Here is a 22,536-nt window from a genome sequence, read left to right as displayed (position 1 = left end):
TTCTTTTAAAAATGCCAGGGTTACCTTTGCCATAATTAACAGTCAACAGTCATCATTCCATGGATGTATCCTGACAAACCTGTTCACCCAGCCTGTGCATTAAATGTTTAAGGGACAGCTTTTAACGATGCAGCTGACTGAACAGTGTTTAATGGAATTTACATTTTCACTTTAGAAACCTCTCAGAATTAAAATCCCCCCCAAGCCAAATTACTATTCTATCCTTTCCTTCAACCTTGCAGGTGTTTCTAAAACGTAGGCTTCCAGAAAGCAAAAGGGAGGTAAGGAAGAACATGTTATTTTTTAAGGCTGTGCTACACAATTAAGTGTTTTATAAAACATGCTGATGTGAACAAAGCAGTTCCCTTTGAAGCATAAGGCAGTATCTGTGAAAAAAACACATGCAAACCAATCAAGAGTAGCTTTTGGAGCAGCCGTATAAGCTATACAAGGACATGGTTGATAAGAGAGTCCTTTATTCAGGTTAATGTACTTTTTGAAGCACCTCTTTCAAAGGCTTTGCTCAGCCGTATTCTTCTTTCCATCTTAACAAGCTATAGAAGAAGTGGTGGAAAAAATATTAGGTGGAAATCTATTTTAGGTTTCTTGTATGAATCACTCCTGTGAACGTCCAACAATAAGCAAGGACAAGCACATGGTAGAAGCTACTTGGAAGCAGCATCAGACAAATTTTGTTGGAATCATTTCTTTGATATGTCTGATGCTGTGCCTTAATAACTTTACAACAGGAGTGTGACCCTATATGCATATTTAAACATTCAATTATTATTTATTGCATTTCTATCACATTTTTCACTAGAAATTCATGACAGTATACAGAAATTTCAAATCCTGTTTTTATCCTCACAATAACCTAGTGTGGTAAATTGGGTTTAGAGAGATGAATTAGCCAAAGTCATCCAAATGGGAATATAACTATCAAACCATATTACTTTAGCTCTTAATGGAGTTCAGTGGAGCTTCTTCTCAAATTATTTTTGAACTACAAGAAATATAGTGTAGTATAGCTATACTGCACTATTGAGGCCACCTTTGGAATACTGCATCCAGTTCTGGTTACCACGATACAAAAAAGATGTTGAGGACCCTAGAAAGATTGCAGAGAAGAGCAACAAAGATGTTAAGATATCTGTAGGCTAAATCATACAATGAACAGCTAAGGAAACTATATAGGTTTAACTTAATGAAGAAAAGGCTCAGAAGAGACATGGTAGCAGTCTTCCAATACTTGAAAGGCTATCACAGAGAAGAGAGTGTGGCATGGCACCTGAAGACAGGACAAGAAGCAATGGATGGAAGCTCATTGGATTCAACCTGGAAATAAGGAGGAAGTTTCCGGCAGTAAGAACAATTAATCAATGGAATTGCCTGCCTCCTAGAATTTTGAGTGCTTCATTAATGGAAGTTTTCAACAAAAGATTGGACAACCATTTTTCCAGGATAGTATAAGGATTTCTGCCTTGGGCAGGGGATTGGACTATAAGACCTCCAAGGTCCCTTTCATCCCTACGATTCTATGATTTGAAGAAGAAGCTTTTTTAAAAAACAAAAACAAAACAGAACTAAAAGGACCAAAACCTGATAACAAATGTAAATATAAGCTGCTTTCTTATAGACTTTAATAGAAGGAAGTCAAAACATTTATCCTTTCATACTAGCTTCCTCTGTCCCCATTCTTTCTTTTTCCTTCTCTCAATTAGTCTGTAAAATGGTGTTTCCTTTGCCTACCAGTTTACACTTCGTTGTTACTCTTTAACAGTTTACACATGCCTTTCCCCCTTTTAAACACATCTAAACATGATTAGACTAAGAACTGCCAGATGTTGCTTGAGTGAAAGCAGTATGCAAGTTTTGGCTCAATTAGTTTACAATTCAAGACCGGTCTTGTGCTCTTAAATTTGCTCTTGGCTTACATCCTTAAGTTCCAAGGGCATTTGTTATAAACTAGTAATTACACGAATTAGACACCAATCACATTGAAAGTGTGTCCCCTTATGCATTAACATCAATAATTACAAAATACTAATTTCTTTGGATACAACACTGGACAAGTCCTTGTACCTTCTGCTGGAGCAGACGGTTACCTCTGTCACACTTGCTTAAGGGAACATTACAGGTAGGAAAGAAAGTGAGGCCTAACTTTAGCCACAGTCATTCATTCCTATTATGTGCTTATTCCATGATTTGAACAAATTAATAAATCTCCCTTGCACCAGATTTGCCATCACACAAATTGGGAATAGCTGGATTTGTACTACAATGACAAGATTTTTCAATAATCTAAGCCTCCTAAAGAAAGCTAGTCTTTGAGCTTCGCTTTCTTTTTTCCTTTTTCACCAATTTTAAAAAAACCCAACCTTGAAAAAGAAATTTACCAGTGGCACAGTTATGGTTGCTGGCACCACAGGGAGATCTGGGGGAACCTTATCCACTTCTAACTTTATGACCCCCAATAAAGAATTTCACAGGAATAGGGCTCATGAGTGATTTCCTTACCTTAATGAACCAGGCTAATTGAAAAGCAGCAGAAACAGAACATTCAAATGTGTGGCTGTCAGGCAGATTTGTGTGTGAGAGAGAAAGAAAGGTGGGGAGGAGAAAGAGAGATTTGTCCCTATTCAATTTTTCAAAAAATGTGTACAGAAGAAAAAACAACTACAATGTGAAATATACCACTAAAATATAGAATATTTAAAAGTGATCAAATAAAAGTTTATGTCAATAATCAATGGTAATGCATTGCTAAAAGACCTGACCAAGTCTGTTATTAAATTCAAGCATAGCACTGAAATATCGAATCAGAAAAAAAAATCCAATTGAAATCAGTGTTATAAATAATGCTTTTACATCTGTTTTTGCAAAAGACAGATTTTTTTTAAATATGAGGGATATAATGGAAGGAATCTAATGCTTAACCACAGAGATGTTCTACTATGGAATACAAAGTGTGAGTTAGTAGTTAAGATAATAAGGAACATTCTAATCTCAAATATTGATACTGTCTATTAACCCTGCTGCCAAAGTGATCATGAGACATTGGCAAGCTATTATGTTTTCCAAACACCCTCAATGTGGCATCCATCAGCATTTATCTGATGCAACCACAGAAATAAATATTGCTGCTTTTTAGATGGGATAAATAGTTGTTGAAAAGACAAGGGCGAAAGTTAGGGAAAAGATGAAAACAAAAACAAGAATTAGAACCAAAATCCAAACAAGTAAAGCATAGTCAGGAGACAGAAAAGTAATTATTAAAACAAACTGTAAGCTCTTTGTTTTGTGTATATTTAAAGCTGCAAATGCACCTAATTCATAATTTCACACTGGCTTTCACTTAAAAGGAACGGTAACAGAATCAAGGTAGTCCTCGACTCATGACCACAGTTGAACCCAAAATTCCCATTGCTAAGTGAGACAGTTATTAAGTGAGTTTTGCTCCATTTTAAGACTTTTTTTAAAAACCACAGTTGTTAAGTGAATCGCTGCAATTGTTAAATTAGTAACGCGGATGTTAAGTGAATCTGGCTCCCCCATTGACTTTGCCTGTCAGAAGGTAACAAAAGATGGTCACATGATCCTGGGATACTGCAACTGCCACAAAGATGAATCAGTTGTCAAGCATCTGAATTTTGATCACATGACCATGGGGATTCTGCAACAGTCGTTAAGAGTGAAAAATGGTCATAAGTCACTGTCTTCAGTGCCGCTGTAACTTTCTATGGTCATTCATGACCTATGGCAACTGGATTTTCTTGTTTTTTTCTTGAAAATGTTTTGCTTCTCATCCACAAAACGAATGGTTGTTAAGTCAACCATTACTACCTGTAATGGTACATGACTCCATTTTCAAAGACAGCAGCAAACTTCAATAATTTTAACTATAAAAGTGTTTTGCTTATTTTTGCCTTGTTAGAGAACAGCATACAGAGCCAACAGTTCAACAATGGCAGTCCTTTTTAAGAGGCCCTGCATGTCCTCATTCCAATCTCACTTCTTTCATTACCTTTTGTAATTTCCTCCTAACTTCTCTGACTGTTCTGCTCTCTGGTGCCTGCTTTATTTATGTGACCTCTTTCAGAACAGGCGGTCAGTCGTGTGACTACAGTGGAAAGCCTTCTGGATGGGAGTCAGCAATTCTGAGACTTCAGTCCTTCAACAACATCCCCTGTCACACATAACACGGAACCCTCTTTAGACCTTTGTTATCAGAACAATATCATCCTTGCCACCTATCAAGGGGATCGTTGGCTGTACCAATCTGAGAATGTTTCAAGAAAATATATTTTGTTTTCAGTATTAGTTGAGCCATTTAACTTGGACATGCATAACATAAATAGAAATCATTACACACAACATATGCATGAATGGCATGTGTTCAAAAGGATACTGTCATTTTCCACTGAAAACTTTTTATTCCCTCTTACGATGCATTTTAAGTAATACTCAAAACCTTTAAATGTTATTCATCGAATCAAATTAGTTTTTACACATCTCAGACGCTGCAATCAACATTCTTTAAACAGTTACGTTTTTTGACTTGGGCACAGATGCCCCATGTTTTTAAATTACTTCAATTTTTCCACAGAAGGAAAAAAAGTAACTTTGTGGATTAAGCGAGTTCAAGCTAATGACTTCTGACAACTAATATAATAAGGACTTAAAATGACAAGTAAAACACACTAGCAGGAGAGGGCTTTATTGTTCAAGCATTCAATGACTTAGCATAAATCTCTATTTTACTAATGAATTATGATTCAACAGAAGTCTAATTGTTTACTATACTATCTGAGACTTCTTGGGGATTTTGGTGATGCCATGACACAAGAATAAAACCTCAAAATCAGCACCTCCAAGGGGAAATTACAATACTAGGCTATTTTTTTGGCACTTGTTTGTTTTGAATTTATAAAATGCATGTATTGGCAAGTCATTTCCAATTAAGGAAAATGTTAATAGGCAAAGCAGACAGTTCCAGGATTCTTCCTACTGCACTTTACACAAGTGTATTTGAGGAATGTATGTTTTGTACATCACCTGCAGTTTTATAAATTTCATTCTTTCATTGTTGTGGTTTTCTTCAATTCAGTACAGCAAGAAATTAACAGAAATTTCCATAAAGTTCATTTCTGTTGACTTTAAATTTTTTCTACAAGATTTTTATGTGTGCATTTTTTTAATGTTTTATGAACACATGGGGTCACTGTAAATGGGACTACATTAACACAATACAGCATATAAAATAATTTTAGTTTAAAGAAAAAAGCAAAATATGTTTGACATATTCATAAATATAGTATGTCACAAATCCATTCACCATAGACTAATGGCTCTAAGGGCCTCTACATTTTGTTAATGTTCTAGAATTACAATAATCTTAGAAGAAAAACGGCATTGGAAGTTAAGAAGCAAACAGACCAAGGCTATTTTAAAGCTCCTTTTTGAACAAAACTTCAATATTCTGTAACTGTCATGATTTCTCAGGTCAAAGAAATACATATAAGATATTTATAATCACCTATTCTTATTTCTTGAATTCTTTCCATGTTTTGAATGTTTAAAATCTTAAATTCACAAGCATCTTAACGTGTTCATTGAACTTAGGAGCTGGACTAGGAGTAGAGAAATCCAGATTCCTATTTATTCTCAGGGATGAAAGGACAACTTGTTGACTATGGGAAAGTCACTATCTCTGACTTTGTCCTACTTCACAAGGTTATTGTTAGTTTAAAATTAAGGGTGGTGCGCCTTGCATGTTATCCTGTGGAAAGCTGTGGTGTAGATGCAGTAAATAATAAGTGAATAATTAAATGAATATACATAGGCTGCCCAACTCCAGATGGCTACTAGATAACAAAAAGACCTACAGAAAGTTTGAAGTGCCATCTAGGATTAAAATGGATTTTTGTACCCCAAATCTTAGCCTTAGCCACAATGCACAACTGACAGGACTGGAGACAAAGGTTGTAAACATTTTATTTATTAATCAGTTTTCCAGGCCAACCAACTCCAGCTCTAACAACTCTAGGCTGTTTAACACATATCAAGAGTAAAATCCAGAATACAGGGAGTCCTTGATTTACGTCCATTCATTCAGTGACTGTTAGATGGTGCTGGATTTTTTACCCTTGCCTGAAGTTACAGCCGCTGCACACACACACCACCCCAGTTATGTGATCACAATTCGTGTGCTTAGTGATTGCAGGGGTGCTGCATCTTCCCTCGCCCACTTATCTTCCTCCATCTCTGCCCTTTTGCCCCCCTGCTGCCTGCCCTCCATCACAACACCTGGACTTTGCTGATTTGTGGCTTCCCTTGCTAATAATGAATGCCCAGCTTTTTTTCTTTTCTTTTTTTTGCAGCCCAAAGCCAGCTCCAGCCCTGCCTGGTAGCATGGTGCAAAGGGGTATTTTGGCGTGTTGCACCTCTGGGGATGGGGGGGTAGGGGGAGCAGTCCCTAAGCTATAAAAAGGTAAAAGGTAAAGGTTCCCCCGCACATGCGTGCTAGTCGTTTCCGACTCTAGGGTCCGGTGCTCATCTCCGTTTCAAAGCCGAAGAGCCAGCGCTTGTCCGAGGACGTCTCCCGTGGTCATGTGGCCGGCATGACTAGACGCCAAAGGCGCACGGAACGCTGTTACCTTCCCACCGTAGTGGTCCCTATTTTTCTACTTGCATTTTTATGTGCTTTCGAACTGCTAGGTTGGCAGAAGCTGGGACGAGTAACAGGTGCTCACTCTGTTACTATGGCATAGTGCAAAGCCCAAACCTGACCCAGCAACCAGGCTAGGCATGTCTCAGCAGCTACAGGAGCCAAAAAAAGAGAAGAAGCAGCAGCAGCAAAGGTGACCTGGGGCAACACAACACAGAGTGGCAGGGGTCCCATAGCACAGGGTGATGAGGGTGATTGGGAACAGTGGGTGGCTGCAGCTTCTGGGGCATTGCAAGCAGCCCCAGAGCCATACAGTTCTCAGAGTGACCAAAAGAACAGTAATAGGGAGAGAAAGGTGGGGGGAGTGGGGTGGGGTTGGAGGCGGTTCTTTACCTTTACTGAGGCTTACTGAGGCTCAGGACTGGGAGGGACTAAGCTTGAAATGCCTTAGATTGACTGAAGACCAGTAACGTTCACTTAATGACAGCAGTGGGGATTGCCTAGACTGCAGTGGCTAAGTGATGCTGTCACCTGATGCTTCGCTTTACGACCGCAACACTTGGCAGCCAAAATTCTGGTCCCAACTGTGGTCATACATTGAGGGCTACCCTTAAGAATTCAAAAGATATCATCATCTGGAGTATCAACCAATTCTTTCCCCAGTGGAGATAAAAAATGAACGGCCCTGCTCTATCATCCAACCCCAAGGCCTACAGCAGCGGATCCCAACCTCTTCTATACCCCGCGCCCCTAGAACACTTTTGATATATTCTCATGCCCCTTACAAAAGTTTGAAACAACAGCAACGAATTATGCACGGTATAATTTTGAAAAGCCAAGTTTTTGCACCCCCTGGAATATCGTCTCACACCCCCAGTTGGGAACCCCAAGGCCTATAGAAAAAGCCATGGTTTTAATGCTCTTTTAAAGGCTGCTGAGGTAGGAGATGGTCCTGTAAACCTTTGTGGGGGTGCTGTTCCAGAGGACACATGCTGCTTACTTGCTTACTTACTTACTGCTAGGTAGCATTGCTTAATTACAGGGAACCGAAGCTGTCTAATGGATGAATTTTACTTGATCGTCTAGACTAGTTTCTGGCCTTGACAACTTTAGGATGTGTGGACTTCATCTCCCAGAATTTCACAGCCAGAATTCAGCTAGGCATTAATTCTGTGAGTTGAAGTCCACACATCTTAAATTTGTTAAGGTTGAAAAACAGTACTCTAGATTGACATTTCAAAGGACCGTGAAATGGAGTACTTCTTGTTTGTTTGTTTCATAAAAGCAAATAGCTATAATGACACATTGCCACTGCAAATAAACAACTTCATTTTTGATCGTAATGCATTTTAAATGGGCACAGCCATCAGAGTAATCAGTCAAATGAAAGCGTCTTTTTCTGAACTTTGCTTCTTTAAAAAAATTAGTCAAACAGAAAAACCATGAAGGCAATTAAAAGAAAACATGTGCATGAATACATGCACAGAGTAATCACAGTTCCTCATAATGGAACTAATTAAAAGTAGACAATGCCTTTTTCTCAGTTCTTTCTATAATACCTTCCTTAGTGAATGCAGACTATGTTTACAAATTCCCAAGATGCCGGATTCTTCTACCCCCCCCACCCCCAATCCTTGCCAACCCCCAAATTTGATCTTCATGCTTCATTTTATTTCTCTGCTCAAGATACTTCAGCTGACAGAAGTGATGAAAACAGTTACATAATTGGAGGCATGTGTTGCTCATAAACATTTCTAGCAATACATGTAGTTGCAAGTTGTTCTTTTAAATAAGACACACGGCGAAGACTATTTTGTAAAAGGACATGCAGTTTGGAATATTTCGATTTCGATTTCACGTCTGATTCCTTTTATTCCCAAGAAAAATGCATGATACAAATTTAGATATTTAGATCACAATAATAGACTAACTCAAGAATACACTATTTTGATCTCAAATGACGTGTTTAGAGACAAATAGAAGACCTGGCAGCCTTAACGTGACAATTTCTAGATGACCATGGTTGGTCTTGAAAAATTAAGCAGAGTCCAGCTTGATTAATAATTGGATGAAAGACTTAGGAAATGTCAGGTCTCAAAAAGTTGAAAAAATCCCCCACATCCTAAAGACAATAATGGAGAGCCATTTGCATAGTTTATCAAGAAACAATATGGATGCATCCATGTAATCAGTAATCAAATTAGACTTAAGGGCACATAAACTGAATAGTAGGAATACTTTAGTTTTATATTGATATTATTTAATATGGATCTACTTCATATTTAAAAGCAGCTCCGTATTACATCTTTTTAAAAATAAACATAATTCAGTTTTCTTAAAAGTTGTATGTTTAACTTTTAAAAGCTTATAAAGAATAAGGAAGCAGAATCCTGCACCTCACAAGAATTTAGCCCAAGTGAAACTAACAAAATTTCATTAAAGATACTTACAATAATTTTTTAATACTTTACATTTTAAAAAGAGATTTTTTAAAAAAATATTACCTTAGCTGCTTCTATTTTAAAAGTTGATTTAAATTTCTATTTGTGGTCTTTTTCTTTTTTTGTAAAATTGGATTATGAGCAGAAACATTATATACATTAAACATCACTGTTACACTCTGACCTTGATTCTTATTAGAAGCTTACATACTGTAGGGGTGCACTGGTATTTAAGCATTACAACTAATTATTCAAAAGCTACAAATCTTAAGAGAAATCTACTGTAAATCCAATTAAAAAACCATTTACAACGGCTCAAATTATATGGTATGGTACTTCCAAGAATTAGAAAAAAGGAACCTGGATTAAAACGTGACAAACTGGATTATGTGGATGATGTTTCTATACCAAACCTCATCCTCACTTTGTTCATGAATTCCTTTTATGATTATTTTATATTTTTTAATTGCTTTCTCACTATTCTATTAAAATGAACTTACCAGTCAAGTATTCAAGTACTGCTGCCATATATACTGGAGCACCGACCCCAATTCTGTATTTTGGATGACCTTTCTTAATATAACGAAGCATTCGTCCAACAGGGAATATGACTCCAGCCTTTGCTGAGCGAGATGTTTTGGTTGACTTTTTCTTTCCACCCCTGCTGGACATTTTTTTTCAAGGAGGTCTGGATAAGCACACTAAAAACAAAGAACAAAGTAAGACTACCCATAGGTTCCATAATATTTATTCCAAATAATAAATAAAACCTTAATATTACAAAATATTAACAAATAAATAAGGTCCATGGTTTCTAAGTGCACTTTGCAATTTCAATTGCCATATTATCACAAATAAAGGATATTTAACGTAATTCAACAATGGAAATGGAATTAAGCATCGTTAGCATGTAAGCAAAAACAGCCTCCAAAATAATCAATATTTCAGTACATGATGCAGCTTTTGGGAGAGTGGATTTCTTTTAGGCTATGTGGCAAAGAAGAGATAACAGAAGAGATATAAAAAAAGGCCTGATAAAATCTCTTAAAGCAAAAGTTATATTTAATTCAAAAGAACATTACAGAATTGAAATATTCTACATCACTCTTTGCCAACATGAATTCATCTTATAGAAGTGAATTATGAAAAGCATATATGCACCAATTAATTTTGCAAAATGACATAATTCTAATTCTGATAATAAAGCATACAGATGTCCACAATCACCATTTCAAGATGTGGTGGAGAATGTAATACAGGTGATCCTGAAGTAATTGGGACCACAACTTTCATTATTAAGTGATGCAGTTGACGTCACATGACCACATTGCTTAGTGATGGCAAGTTTTGCAGTTTCTATTGCTATCATTAAGGATGAGGCTGTTGAACGAGGATCTCCTTGCAACTTTGTCAGTTTCTCAGAAGAAAAAAATCAGTGGGGAAGCCTGTAAGTTGTAAGTCCTCGGCGGCTCGTCAGCAACCCAGCAGACAGGAAAGTGCTGCTGGGTGTGGTGGGGGGCTGCACAAGGGTGCTTGGATGGATGGTGAGGTGTGGCAGGGGTATGGGATAACAGTCTCATTCATTCTACTTATGTAACCATACCACTTCAATGAAGGTCTGGTCACTCGCTTTTATATATAGGCCGTTTATTCACCACCTATTCATCCTTGACTCTTTCTTGCTTTACATCTTAAAGTGCCCCATTCCTACAGCTTTCATGTAGGATGAATGTTATGTGATGTGATGTTCCTCTTGACATGCACAACTTTTGCTTCTATGTAAAAAATTGACAGAAGCCACTTTTGCTTCCTTGGCCATTCATTCCTCACAACCATCCACACACTACCTACTACTTTGTATTAACAGTATTTGCATATTTTAGTATTTCTTCATCTACTGTCATCTACGTTATACCAAGGTGCACATACGTATCCACTTCTCTAGAGCAGCGACTCCCAACCTTTTCTATACCCCATACCCCTAGAACGCTTCTGATATATTCTCGCACCCCTTATAAAGTTCAAAATAATGGCAACAAATTATGCATGTACACTATAATTTTGAAAACCCAAGTTTTTGCACCCCCTGATCTAGATTTTGCTATTTATGTGTAATGTGCAATTGTTCATTCTATTTTCTCTATAAAACATGACAATTGTAAATAAAACAACACTGCAACACAAGACAGAAATCACAAAACAGCCAGTTGTGGACGGCCTCATTTTTAAAAAAAGTATTAACTGCAGATTAGTTGATGTTTGCATTTTATTGTTAGTATCTTTGACAGATGATGGAATTTCAGAGGACCACACTCCTTAAATTTAAAACAGGGTCAGAACAAGTTACAAGCATACGAAACAGCGCTTTTTGTGCTATTTTGTAGTAGCTTAAAAACCCAGAGCATAACTGCAACAGCAATATGTACATCCACAATGATGTATTTAGGAGAAAGAAAGCAAAGCAAAAATAGAATAATTAATCTGACGTTTTAGAAATACATTTCAGTGATTCTTTATTCAGGAATAAATCTCAATAGTTTTCATCTCCAGGAAATGTGCATCATATTTTCTTAAAACCAGCAAGAGTCCTAATAGGGACTTTGAAAATATTCAATCCAAGATTGTCCAAGTTTACCTATATAATTACATAAATATCATTCAGATAAAAAGCATGGCTTCTATCCTGTTATACCTTTCTGCTTACATTTGATGTTTTATTTTCTTACAAAAATATATATAACTGATAATAGATGGTTGTTTAAAACAGCAGGGTTCCTGTATTATTTTTCAATAGTTTCTACTGAAACCATATATGTGTATTTATTTATTTATAATGGTGAAACAAAAGACGTACAAAAACCACTCAAAATGCATACTTATATATATATGTGTATACACGTGCCTCAAGTATATAAAACATGCCTGGGATTTGGACAATGTACCAATAACATTCCCAACTAATTTCCAGATCAGAAAAGCCTGTTGATACAACAACACTAATTCTCCCTAGCCTATTTTTCCTCCTAATAGTTGTTTCTAGAAATGGGCAATTTTGCTTCCTGTTTTTATAAAGACATGCAAACTTCCTCTACTGATTGTTGCAAGAGATAGGGAGGGAGGGAGGGACAAAGATAGGATACACAATATGGTTCTGATTAGTCCCACTTGAATAAAGTTTGCTACAGGCACTTTTCACTTGAAAGTATACTAGACTTCAATGTATCTTTTAAGTTTTTGGACTGACCTTTAAAGCAAATTCCAAGGCTAGCAAGGCCTACTTCCTACTAAGCCCTGTAAACAACACTTGCATATACAATGTATAGTTCTTTTATCTTTTTGGAAAGGATAAAGAGTTGCAATTAAATTCCTGGAATGTGGAATGGTAGAGAATTCATCTCCTTACCAACTAGGCTTTTATGCCATTCCCCAGATGGAGTTTCATAAACGTCAGTTCGACAACTACTTTCCACAAACATAATTGCACTTGACACCCATGAACATGCCCCAAAACTGCAAGTTAATTTACTACCACAAACAACCTTTTTATGGATAATTCTGTGGAGTGCCTGCAATTTTTACCTCGCATTTTTCTAAGACAATAGGCATTACCATAAAATGCTAAAAAGCTCTATGGAGAGTAGTAGTTTACAAGCTCAGAAACTGTGGTTCTGCTGGGAACTGGTGGTTTAAAAAAAAACTTTCCAAAAAATCTTATACTTTTGATTTTGTGCTGTGGCTTTTGTGGAGATAGACAGTTCCATAAACAAAATTTTATAAACCAAAGGAGAATCTGTTGGCATTTATTGGCCTTAAGAAAACCTCCTTGTCAGGCAAAAGTGATCTCACACCAAATGAAATTATTTCACAATAGTTCTTCTCAAACTTTCTTTTCCTTCCCTATTATTAAATAATGGTATCTCTGTTTTGAATTTTTTATTTAGTTGCTCTCCATTCTTTTTTGTCCCCACCTTATTCAATTTCACTAAGTTTTTTGTGTATTTGCAGCCAAGATCTATCAAAACACAAGTACAGGCATCTCCAAATAAAATATTTTATCCAGTTTGATCCAATATTTAACTATTTCTATGAATGTTTTCATACAAGGCTGAAATGTCAGATTGTAGTTAAACTTCTATTTACTCCATATAGGGAAATTTGTCTACATTTCAGAAAAGATGTACTATTTCAAATGAGGCTATCATGACAGTCCTGACTGAATATATTATCTTATCACAGCAGCAACAATTGTTCAGAAACTTATGGAAACATTGTAAAAAAAAGTTAAGAAGCTTCACCCCATCTCATTATTCTTTTCATTTTGGAATTAAAACAAAAATGAATACTGGCATGTAACTAACAAAACATCTGGTTAATTCTGGGTCTTCTACCAGTCTTTAAAAACAATAGAGGCCTCAATCAATCTGGAAATCGAGCATTATAAAACCATTCACCTCTAAATAAAATAATGGTAATGGATTATTTTTCATATTTTGAATTAAAATTTCAATCTAAACCATTTAAAACAACTTTAAAGCTACATCTATTAAATTTTTAAAAATCTACCAGTAATTGTGTTACTAGTAACAATTACAAACTGAGATGCCATCTGAAGTTAAATTTTTTAACATATTTTCTTAAAATTAATGTACATATTGCTGTAATGTGACAATTTTCACAAAGCTATCTAATCTAGCATTTTCCAATAGAATCACAGAATTGGAACAAGCCATTTTGGTCAAATTCAAATAATATTCTTAGGGAATCAGCCATAGCTACATATTCTTAGCCTTAAGATGCTAAACCTCCACTGGTAGCTCAGAAATGAAGACAGGAAGGAGATTGAAAGTTGGGGGGGGGGAGTCATATCTAATCAGAAGTGCTCCAGTTTCATTGGGTGTGCTACAATGTTGTATCCCCATTAGTGATAGCATGCAACTGATCTTAAAATGCTAAGCAGAATTGAACTAGGTTAGGACTTGAATACCTCATGAATTACTAAGACTACAAGTCAGATTGGGGATAAAATCTTGAAGAAAATAATATTACTGCCACAAAACTATATGGCAAGACATGAAGTCACCGGAAATCAAGCTCAACTAGAAGGATGTCACCACTGCAATGTAATCCAGACAAGAAGCACAACCAGAAATAGTAGCTCTATGTTTATTTTAAAGTTATAGTAACAAAATCATGCAAGAAAGTATTTCTTCCCTCCTTTCCTTTTATTCTCCAGAAAACAAAGGTGGGTCACTTCTGAAATGTTTCCCATGTCCTCTCTGGGCTGATGTAGTTTTTACCCACTGATTGTCCAATCTGCAGCTCTCCCACCCCTCTCCTAAGGCCACTTTCACATATCACTACATCATCTCACAATCTTAAGAGATGAAGACTGTACCAATGAGCAAGTTGGGCTACATATTTCACACTGACACAGCTAGCTTCTGAAGCATTTTTGGCAGGAAGGTTAACTTAATAACAGACTGACAGCTGGCCCTCAGAAGATGGGCATATTTCAACCGAGTTCATTTTTAATGTCTATGTGGCAGTGGCTTGTTTCTTCTGGGATGCATTTGGAAAATGACTGCTTGCATACACGTCAGATTTTGTTACATAAGGCATCGCTACTAGATAATCAGCTCCTAAGGCTGGATAAAAGCCAAGCTGAACTAGAACTACATTTACATCTTCTTGAACAGCCAGATTGTGAATTCATAGCCATCAGATGGCTACCATTTCAACTTAGCCCAGGGGTAGGCAACCTTGGCTCTGACTCGTGGACTTCAACTCCCAGAATTCCTGAGCCAGCCAACTCTGGGAGTTGAACTCCACAAGTCATAAAAGAGCCAAGGTTGCCTACCCCTGACTCTTTTTATTCATTTATCTGGCTCTCCATATTAGTCGTGTGAAATTAAGGGGCTGCAACTACCACGATATCTTCATAAGAAGCATGTGAAGTTGACTATGGAAAGAAAATATTTCTGCAAACTAAGAGCTAATATTTATATTCAGGCCGCCACTGTGTAGCACAGTGTACCTATTTATTGATTTCTCTGCTGTTGTATTCAGCTGAACGATGTTCCTTTTACAATACACTACTGCCAATCAAGTTCTGCTATTCAGAATTTCTTGTTTTTTCTCCAAGGTGTAATACTGTCTCTTGCACTCTATTGACAGTTATGGTAGAATCCCAGATTAACACCACACCAGAAGTTGTATAATAGCATCAAGAAAGTTACTCAATGTAAAGTGGGGCTGTGTTAAAAAAACAACAACCTGTACATACTACTCACTGTTTCCTTCCTCTTTATTCAGCACTTAAAACACAGTGCTTGCTACAGAGATGACGCTAGAAGCTGTCTTTCCACCCAGAATTGTGAAACTTGAAACTTTAGATTCAACTTTCTACTACCGAGACTGTTCAAGAAAGTTCTACTTCCAGCTCTATGCAGAATCATTTGCCTATACCAGGGATCTTCAAACTTGGCCCTTTTATGACTTGTGGACTTCAACTCCCACAAGTCATAAAAGGGCCAAGTTTGAAGACCCCTGGTATAGGCAAATTCCTCAGCATGCCTGGCTGAGGAATTCTGGGAGTTGAAGTCCACAAGTCATAAAAGGGCCAAGTTTGAAGACCTCCTGGTCTATACTGTATATTTAAGACAGTGAGATCAAAGCAATGTTCAAGCCTATAAACCCTGAATATTCAAATTATTTATAGGATTAATACATTTGGCCCCAACTAATTATTATGACACAGGAAAACTATGTCTGACCATCATAAATCGGCTATTTCAAAAGAAGATGCAGATCTCTTTGGAACTATCCACATCTTTCTCCCTGAACTGTTGAAATACTGACAAAAAGTAATCACCACTGCTGACGTTTTTTTTAGGTGTCCTTGAGAAAATCAAGTAAGAACAAGCTTTAAGAGCATACGGTTACCCTTGCTGAATCAAACAAAAGACTTATGTTATTAGGGATCTTGGTGACCATCTAGACACTAAGCTGAAGGTTACAAACTGAGTAACAGTACAATAGCAGGCTCTCAGTCACAAGTCACTGACAATAAGATATATAAAATATATCCAGAATTATAACTAGGCACTGGCATGTTCATAAATTCCCTATTTTTTAAAGCATCCTAGTTTGGTGAAGACTTGCTTCACACACTGTACTTCACAATAAGGTTTGGATATAGCTTAGGGTGTCAAACTCAATTTCATTGAGGGCCGCATCAGCATTGCGGTTGCCCTCAAGGGGCCGGGTGGGTATGGCCAGGGTGGGCATGGCCTACTGGGTGGGTGTGGCTAGAGTGCGTATAACCTATGCATCAAGGGTGCCTATGGGGGCCTGGGCAGGAGTGGGACAGATCTGAGGGTCTCTGGTGGAAGGAGGGTCTCTGGGCCAGGGCCAAGGCAGTGGGGGCCGTTCCCTCACTGTTTCCAGGATGGCCTCGCGGGCCACATGAAACCACTTCACGGGCCGGATCCGGCCCCCGGGCCTTGTGTTTGACATATCTGGCTTAGGGTTTTGTGTAAAACCACCATGATTCAGGTCAACTGAAAGAAGTCAAGGGTCTCTTAGGGCATGAAGTCCAATCCTTTGTTTAGTGCAACAAGAGTCTTAATTAAAGCATCCCTACCATACAGGCATCAAGCTTCAACTTGAACTTATGAAATGAAGGGGATCCCACAACTTCTCCAGGCAATTGGAGATTGTAAATATTCAATATTCTATCAATATTCAAGCTGGGATCTGATCAAGCATTCTCTTGCATTTGCTTTCGTGCAGCCACATTATACTGCTGACTCATGTTCAATAAGTATTCAGTTGCACTACATGTTCCAAGAAATCTTTTTTAAGTATTATCTTTTTTAAGTATTATTACCAAGCTGATTATCCTGTAACTTACATCTGAGAATTTCATTTTATTTAATGTAAACAGCTAAGCATATGTTTCCGTTAAATACTTATTTTGCAATTTCAGCCCATTTCTCTACCCCATCAAAATAATCCCAATAATTTGGGGTCATCTGTAAATTTGTTAATTTGTGGTTTTTTTAAGTGCTCACACATAAATCTCTTTGTGATCTGGTCTAGAATCTTCCCAAGTATTCATATGAGTCTACGTTTTGAGGTAGGCCAAGTCATGAAACAGTGCAAGGATTAGAGGAATTGCACTGAATCTTGAGACTTTGGCAGAGTTTCCCTCTTCCCCCTCTTATATAGCACACAGAATAAAAGCGGGATTATTTTGAGTTTCTTTCTCACACTTTCCCCTTTTCCAGAACTGAGTTGTCTTTTTACTTTACTTCTTCCCACATACTTTCTTCAATTTGTGACACATAGTTTGGAATTCTAACAGTGGTATTAGATTTTAAAAGAAGACAATTGGAAATGAAAGTAGCACACCATTTAAGAACTGAAAGAAAAGTGTGCGCCTGTAAGCAACACAGCACATTCCTTTACAAGTTTAGAGTTCCCTCTTTTTACTGATTTTGAAGACAGACAGCTTTATACTTTTCCATTTATCTGGTACTCACTTCTGCAGATTTCTGAAAGGTAACACATAACATTTCGGCCAGACTATCAGCATTCCTTCAGTATCCTAGGATGCACTGAGATTTAAATACATTCAAAAGAAATATTCTCTACCCATGGCTCTGTCAACCTCAACTTTAATTCCTGTTTTTCAGTTGCCTGATGGAACATAAATTCTCTTTGTTAAAGAAGACTGAACCAAAAGCAAATCTTTTTAAATACTCTCATCTTATTTTCTCTTAAAATCAATAAACCATAGTTGAATTGACTTACACTTGATACCCAACCTAGCCATCGATTGTTACAGTGTATACATAAAGTACTTAGGCAAACTTATTTTTGAAAAAAATGAATATGTAAGTACTTACAGTCTTCTCACAATCTTTTTTTTTAAAGCTTAGTATAAATCTGCCTTTTTGAGGCTATTAACGAAGCATTAATCACACACACACACACACACACACAGAGAGAGGGAGGCAGGAAAGCATATCTGGTGGAATAACAAAGGTTTGGCCTACAATGTGGACAAGTGGAACTGGGCCTTTCCATTTTATCTCTGCTGAAGGGAAAACATATTATGCTAAACATTACCAAGTATAATCAAGGAGGCAAAGTAAAAGAAAACGTTGACGTGGTTGGCAATATTTACGGTTGCAATATATATGCTCTCTACTTCCTCATTCTGCAGTAGTTTTTGTATTTTTCTGTAACTGTCATAAAACTTAAGTATGCACTTCTTTTAGTGTGAGATCCTACTTAAATATATTCTCAGCATGAGACAACATAAATACATAGAATGCAGGAAAACGCTGAGCACAATCACAGTTATTCTATATCCATTCGTCCTCCTCGAGTTTGTCAAGTAGTTTTTATTGAATCATTTTGATATTCTGGAATGGTGCTTACATGCACATACACACTTTTATTTCAGTTCTTAAATGCTACACCCCTTTTATTTCCAATTATGTTCTTTTAAAGTCTACTAATGCCACTGGCAGAATTCCAAACTGTATGTCTTAAATTTCAATGACTCTGCAACTGCCGGTATATTCCCTAATCAAAGACTATGTACATACTGCATTCAGATGCAAACTCCAAATTTGTCACTGTCACTTGAACCAAGTTATTCACATTCTGTTCTCAATTACACTAGTGTAAAGCAATAGCAGAAACAGTTGAAATATATACAGCAGTTGATAATAATCAATACTTATAATTAAGATTTTAATTATACACAAAATATAGGCATTACTGCACATTTCTTATTTTAGAATCTGGTTAGAGAGAGAAAGAAAAACATAGTTTTAGTTAAATCTAAAGATTTAGTTAAAGAAGAAAATTGGTGAATATGTGTCCAGAACAAAATATACTATAAACCCACAACAGAAAATTCTTAGTAAATTAATGTATTCTCAGACATCAGTAACTGCTATTCTGGTTTCTGACTGTCTTAAATATTAGGGTTATGCAATGTTTTGGATATGATTCCAAAACACTGCCTTGGATTATGAGGGTACATTAATGTAATACCTATAACAACCAAGTAGTCACATCTTTTCCAGGGTTCATATAGCAGTTTACAGAGTTTTCTTACAAAAAGAAAATGCAGCTGCTTCAAAAACCTGCACACAGATGCTATATTTATTCCTCTGTATGCTCCAAATGGCTACTATGAAATCAAATCTAAAGTATACAGAGTCCTACTATAGATCTCTCTTCACCCACCCAGGCATTTCTTGTCTGAATGAAAGAATGACTAACTTTGGGGCTTGTTATTTTCAAACCCTAAGAAAAAAGTAGCATGTAAGCTAGAGTAATCCCCATGCACCTGTTGCTAAGTGACATTCTCACAATAGGCGTAACGCATAAATATTAATACTCTAGTGAGAAGAACAAAATTTCAGATCATGAAAAAAAACTGTTACAACTCGACATTGCAAAAATCTGCATATGGAGTTACGAATTAAGTCAAGGTACAATTTGGTCCCCAAAAGAGAAAATGACAACATATGTTTACCAGAAAGTAAGTTTAAAATTTCATCCATGTACACTTCAGAGAAATATCCTAATCAGTAAGAAGTGTACTTCATACTTTGAACAGATTCAAACAGTATCTTATTAATGACAGTGGACCATATGTAAACAAGCAGAACTACCTCAATTTGGACTTTATTCTCTTGGATGGGCTATGACTGGCTTTGATACTTAATTTTTATTTCCCCAATTCACCTTCTTCTAAAGTCCTGAAGTTGTTTGGGACAACCATATCATAATCCAAGAATTATAAAACCTTTTAACACATTCATTATACATTTTCTTATGGTTCACTGCTCCAGAACATAGGATAAATCTTGCAGCTTCATCATCATAGCTTTGGTTCAGATTTCTAAAATATCCTCTAGATGTGTGTTTTGGTCCCCCCACCCTTCCTGACATGGTATTTTCTCTAGTGTTATTTCAGCCATCCCATTGATAATATAGTTTAAAAAGCTTCTTTTAAGGCAATAATTTGGGGCCAGGAGCATCCTTTGCCCTGAAACAGGGAACATGACCCCCATTAACCCCCCAGCATTTCTATTTGCAATCTCTGTTCATTATCTGTTCGTGTCCAATGACCTGGATGAGATGAAAGAGTAAAGTGAAGGACGGTCGGAGGGAGGGAATGAGAAACGTTACTGGAGCAAGCCAAACCATTTTTTTTTTAGTGTTTTAACATTATGATGCAACGGAGCTTGTTTCCTCGGGATTTGCGGATCGCTTCCCAATCCTACCCGTAGCTCGAGATGAAGTCAAAGTGAGAACAGATGCAACGACCCTGCGAGGGAAGAGAGAGTTTATTTCTTGGTTCTCTTTAAGGGCACAGCGGAGAAGTCTTCCAGCTCTCCCTTTAACCCCGTCGATCCCGTTCTCAGGCGGATCGAGAGGGATCTTTTCTCTCCTATGCCCCAGCCCCCCCCCCCACCGAGATCACAGCTGCCAAAAAAAAAGTCGCGACTGGGCTCTCCCAAAGATCGCTCAAGACAGAGCTTAACTCGACGGCGACTCCCGGGCAGGGGCAAGACAGGTTCTGCTGCCTGCAAAACGGCCACCTTCGGTGCTGCGACGGGAAGAGAAAGAGAGCGAAAGACCCAGCCGTTCCCAGCCCCACCTTCCCAAGCGACCGGGCGAAGAGCGGTGGGCATACAAAAGGACAAGCCCCGCGCCTGGCAGCGCTCGCTTTCCCGGAAGGTCCGGGAAAGAAACGCAGCGTAGATCACTTACAACGCGGCGGCGGCAGCAGCGGCAGCGGTAGCAGCAGCAGCAGCAGCAGCAATATGTCCCCCGGCGTCTCCCGCTTCCTTCTGAGCTCAGTCGCGCATGAATTGGAACGACTCGGCCGAACGTGCAAGGGCGTCCCACAATGCACAGCGCGCGGCGCTCGTCACATCCCCTCCTCCTCCTCCTCCTCCTCGGGGCAGAAACGCGGCGCGCTCGCTCGCTAACGCGGCGGTGGTCTCGGCCTTCCTTCTTCCTTCCTTCACTTCCGCGGCGTTTTGAACACCGCCGCGTTGCTGGGCAGCGCTCCTCCCTCCTCCTCCTCCTCCGCCTGCCTCTCTCCCAGCGGGAGGCCCCGCACAGAGGACCCCGCCGCCGCTTGCCCTCTCTCGGCTGACGAGCGGCCGTGGAGGCTCCCTGGGTCAGCGGGTGGGGGGGAGGGCGTGGACGGCGGGCAGTGGCGAAAGGGCGCTGCTGCCCGGCCTCCGCGGTGAGGGGACCGCAGGTAAGCCCCCCTGCGGCTCCGCCTGCTGGGTCTCCCTTGGCTCGACGGCCGCCTTCCGGGACGAGCCTGGGGTAGAGAGGAGGGAGCGGCGGCTTGGCAAGTGGCTGGAAAGGCTCCCTCTCTGGCCCTCTCCTGTCCCCGAGGAGACCCGCTGGCGTCTTTTGCTGCGCAAAAAAAAAAAAAGCCGCCTCTCCTTAGCTGATGCCTCTCCCTTTGTCCTTGGTACAACTGCTTGAAGAAGGCTGCTTCTTTACAATTATTAATTACAATTACAATTATTCCGACGCGATCTGAAGACCTATTTATTTGAACAAGCCGGACTGGCCTGATGGGGGATGTGTTGGGGTTTTTATTGCGGTTTTTTTACACTATTACTTATTGTTTTAGCTCGGGCTTATATTTAATTCCCTTTTAACTTTTGTACTTTGTATTTTATATGTGCCCTGTTCACCGCCCTGAGTCCTTTGGGAGAAGGGCGGTATACAAATATAATAAAATTAAACTTATTCAAAACGTGCAGACCACGGGGATCCAGGATTGAATGTTATAGCTCCCCGTTTTCCATGTAATTGAACCTCGCAATAAGCAGAACAAAGGGAAAAAAATAGATCCAGGAAACTACAGACCTATCAGCCTGACCTCAATACCTGGGAAGATTCTGAAAAAGATAATCAAACAACAAATCAGCGAACATCTTGATGCAAACAAAAGTCATCACTAAAAGTCAACATGGGTTTGTCAAAAACAGATCGTGCCAGACAAATCTTATTACATTCTTTGACCAAGTGACAAAATTAGTGGACCAGAGGAATGCTGTAGATATAATTTACTTGGACTTCAGTAAGGCATTTGATAAAGTAGATCACAACCTACTACTTGATAAGATAGAAAAATGTGGGTTAGATAGCATTATTTAATTCCATTTATATCCCGCCCTTCTCCGAAGACTCAGGGCGGCTTACAAGCTTAGCAGTAGCCTTCATTCTATGTATATGCCTGCTTATTAGGGCTTTCATACACCCCCAAGCGGCATTATTACAAAGTCAGCTTATTGCCCCCAACAATCTGGGTCCTCATTTTACCTACCTTGGAAGGATGGAAGGCTGAGTCAACCTTGAGCCTGGTGG

General features: G+C 38.4%; 1 protein-coding gene across 4 annotated transcripts in view; it reads right to left on the bottom strand.

Moving 5' to 3' along the window:
* The window catches only part of MACROH2A1 (macroH2A.1 histone), a 43,426-nt gene extending 22,497 nt beyond the window's left edge, over nucleotides 1-20,929 (bottom strand). For 3 of the 4 annotated variants that reach the window (XM_083352693.1, XM_083352696.1, XM_083352695.1), the window contains exons 1-2: nucleotides 20,911-20,929; nucleotides 9,609-9,809 (exon numbers count right to left, since the gene is read on the bottom strand). In XM_083352693.1, coding sequence (XP_083208819.1) covers nucleotides 9,609-9,780 — 172 coding nt within the window. In that variant the 5' untranslated portion in view covers nucleotides 9,781-9,809; nucleotides 20,911-20,929. Of the gene's footprint in view, nucleotides 1-9,608; nucleotides 9,810-20,420; nucleotides 20,439-20,910 lie in introns of those variants that run through there. The other variant, XM_083352694.1, reaches the window with a different exon arrangement.
* Nucleotides 20,930-22,536: the final 1,607 nt, after the last annotated feature.

This window comes from Vipera ursinii (genome assembly GCF_947247035.1).
Source record: "Vipera ursinii genome assembly, chromosome: 2".
In the NCBI taxonomy this organism is placed as follows: domain Eukaryota; kingdom Metazoa; phylum Chordata; class Lepidosauria; order Squamata; family Viperidae; genus Vipera; species Vipera ursinii.
Note: the sequence above shows the minus strand (reverse complement) of the source record. Positions and strands in the feature narration are given on the sequence as shown.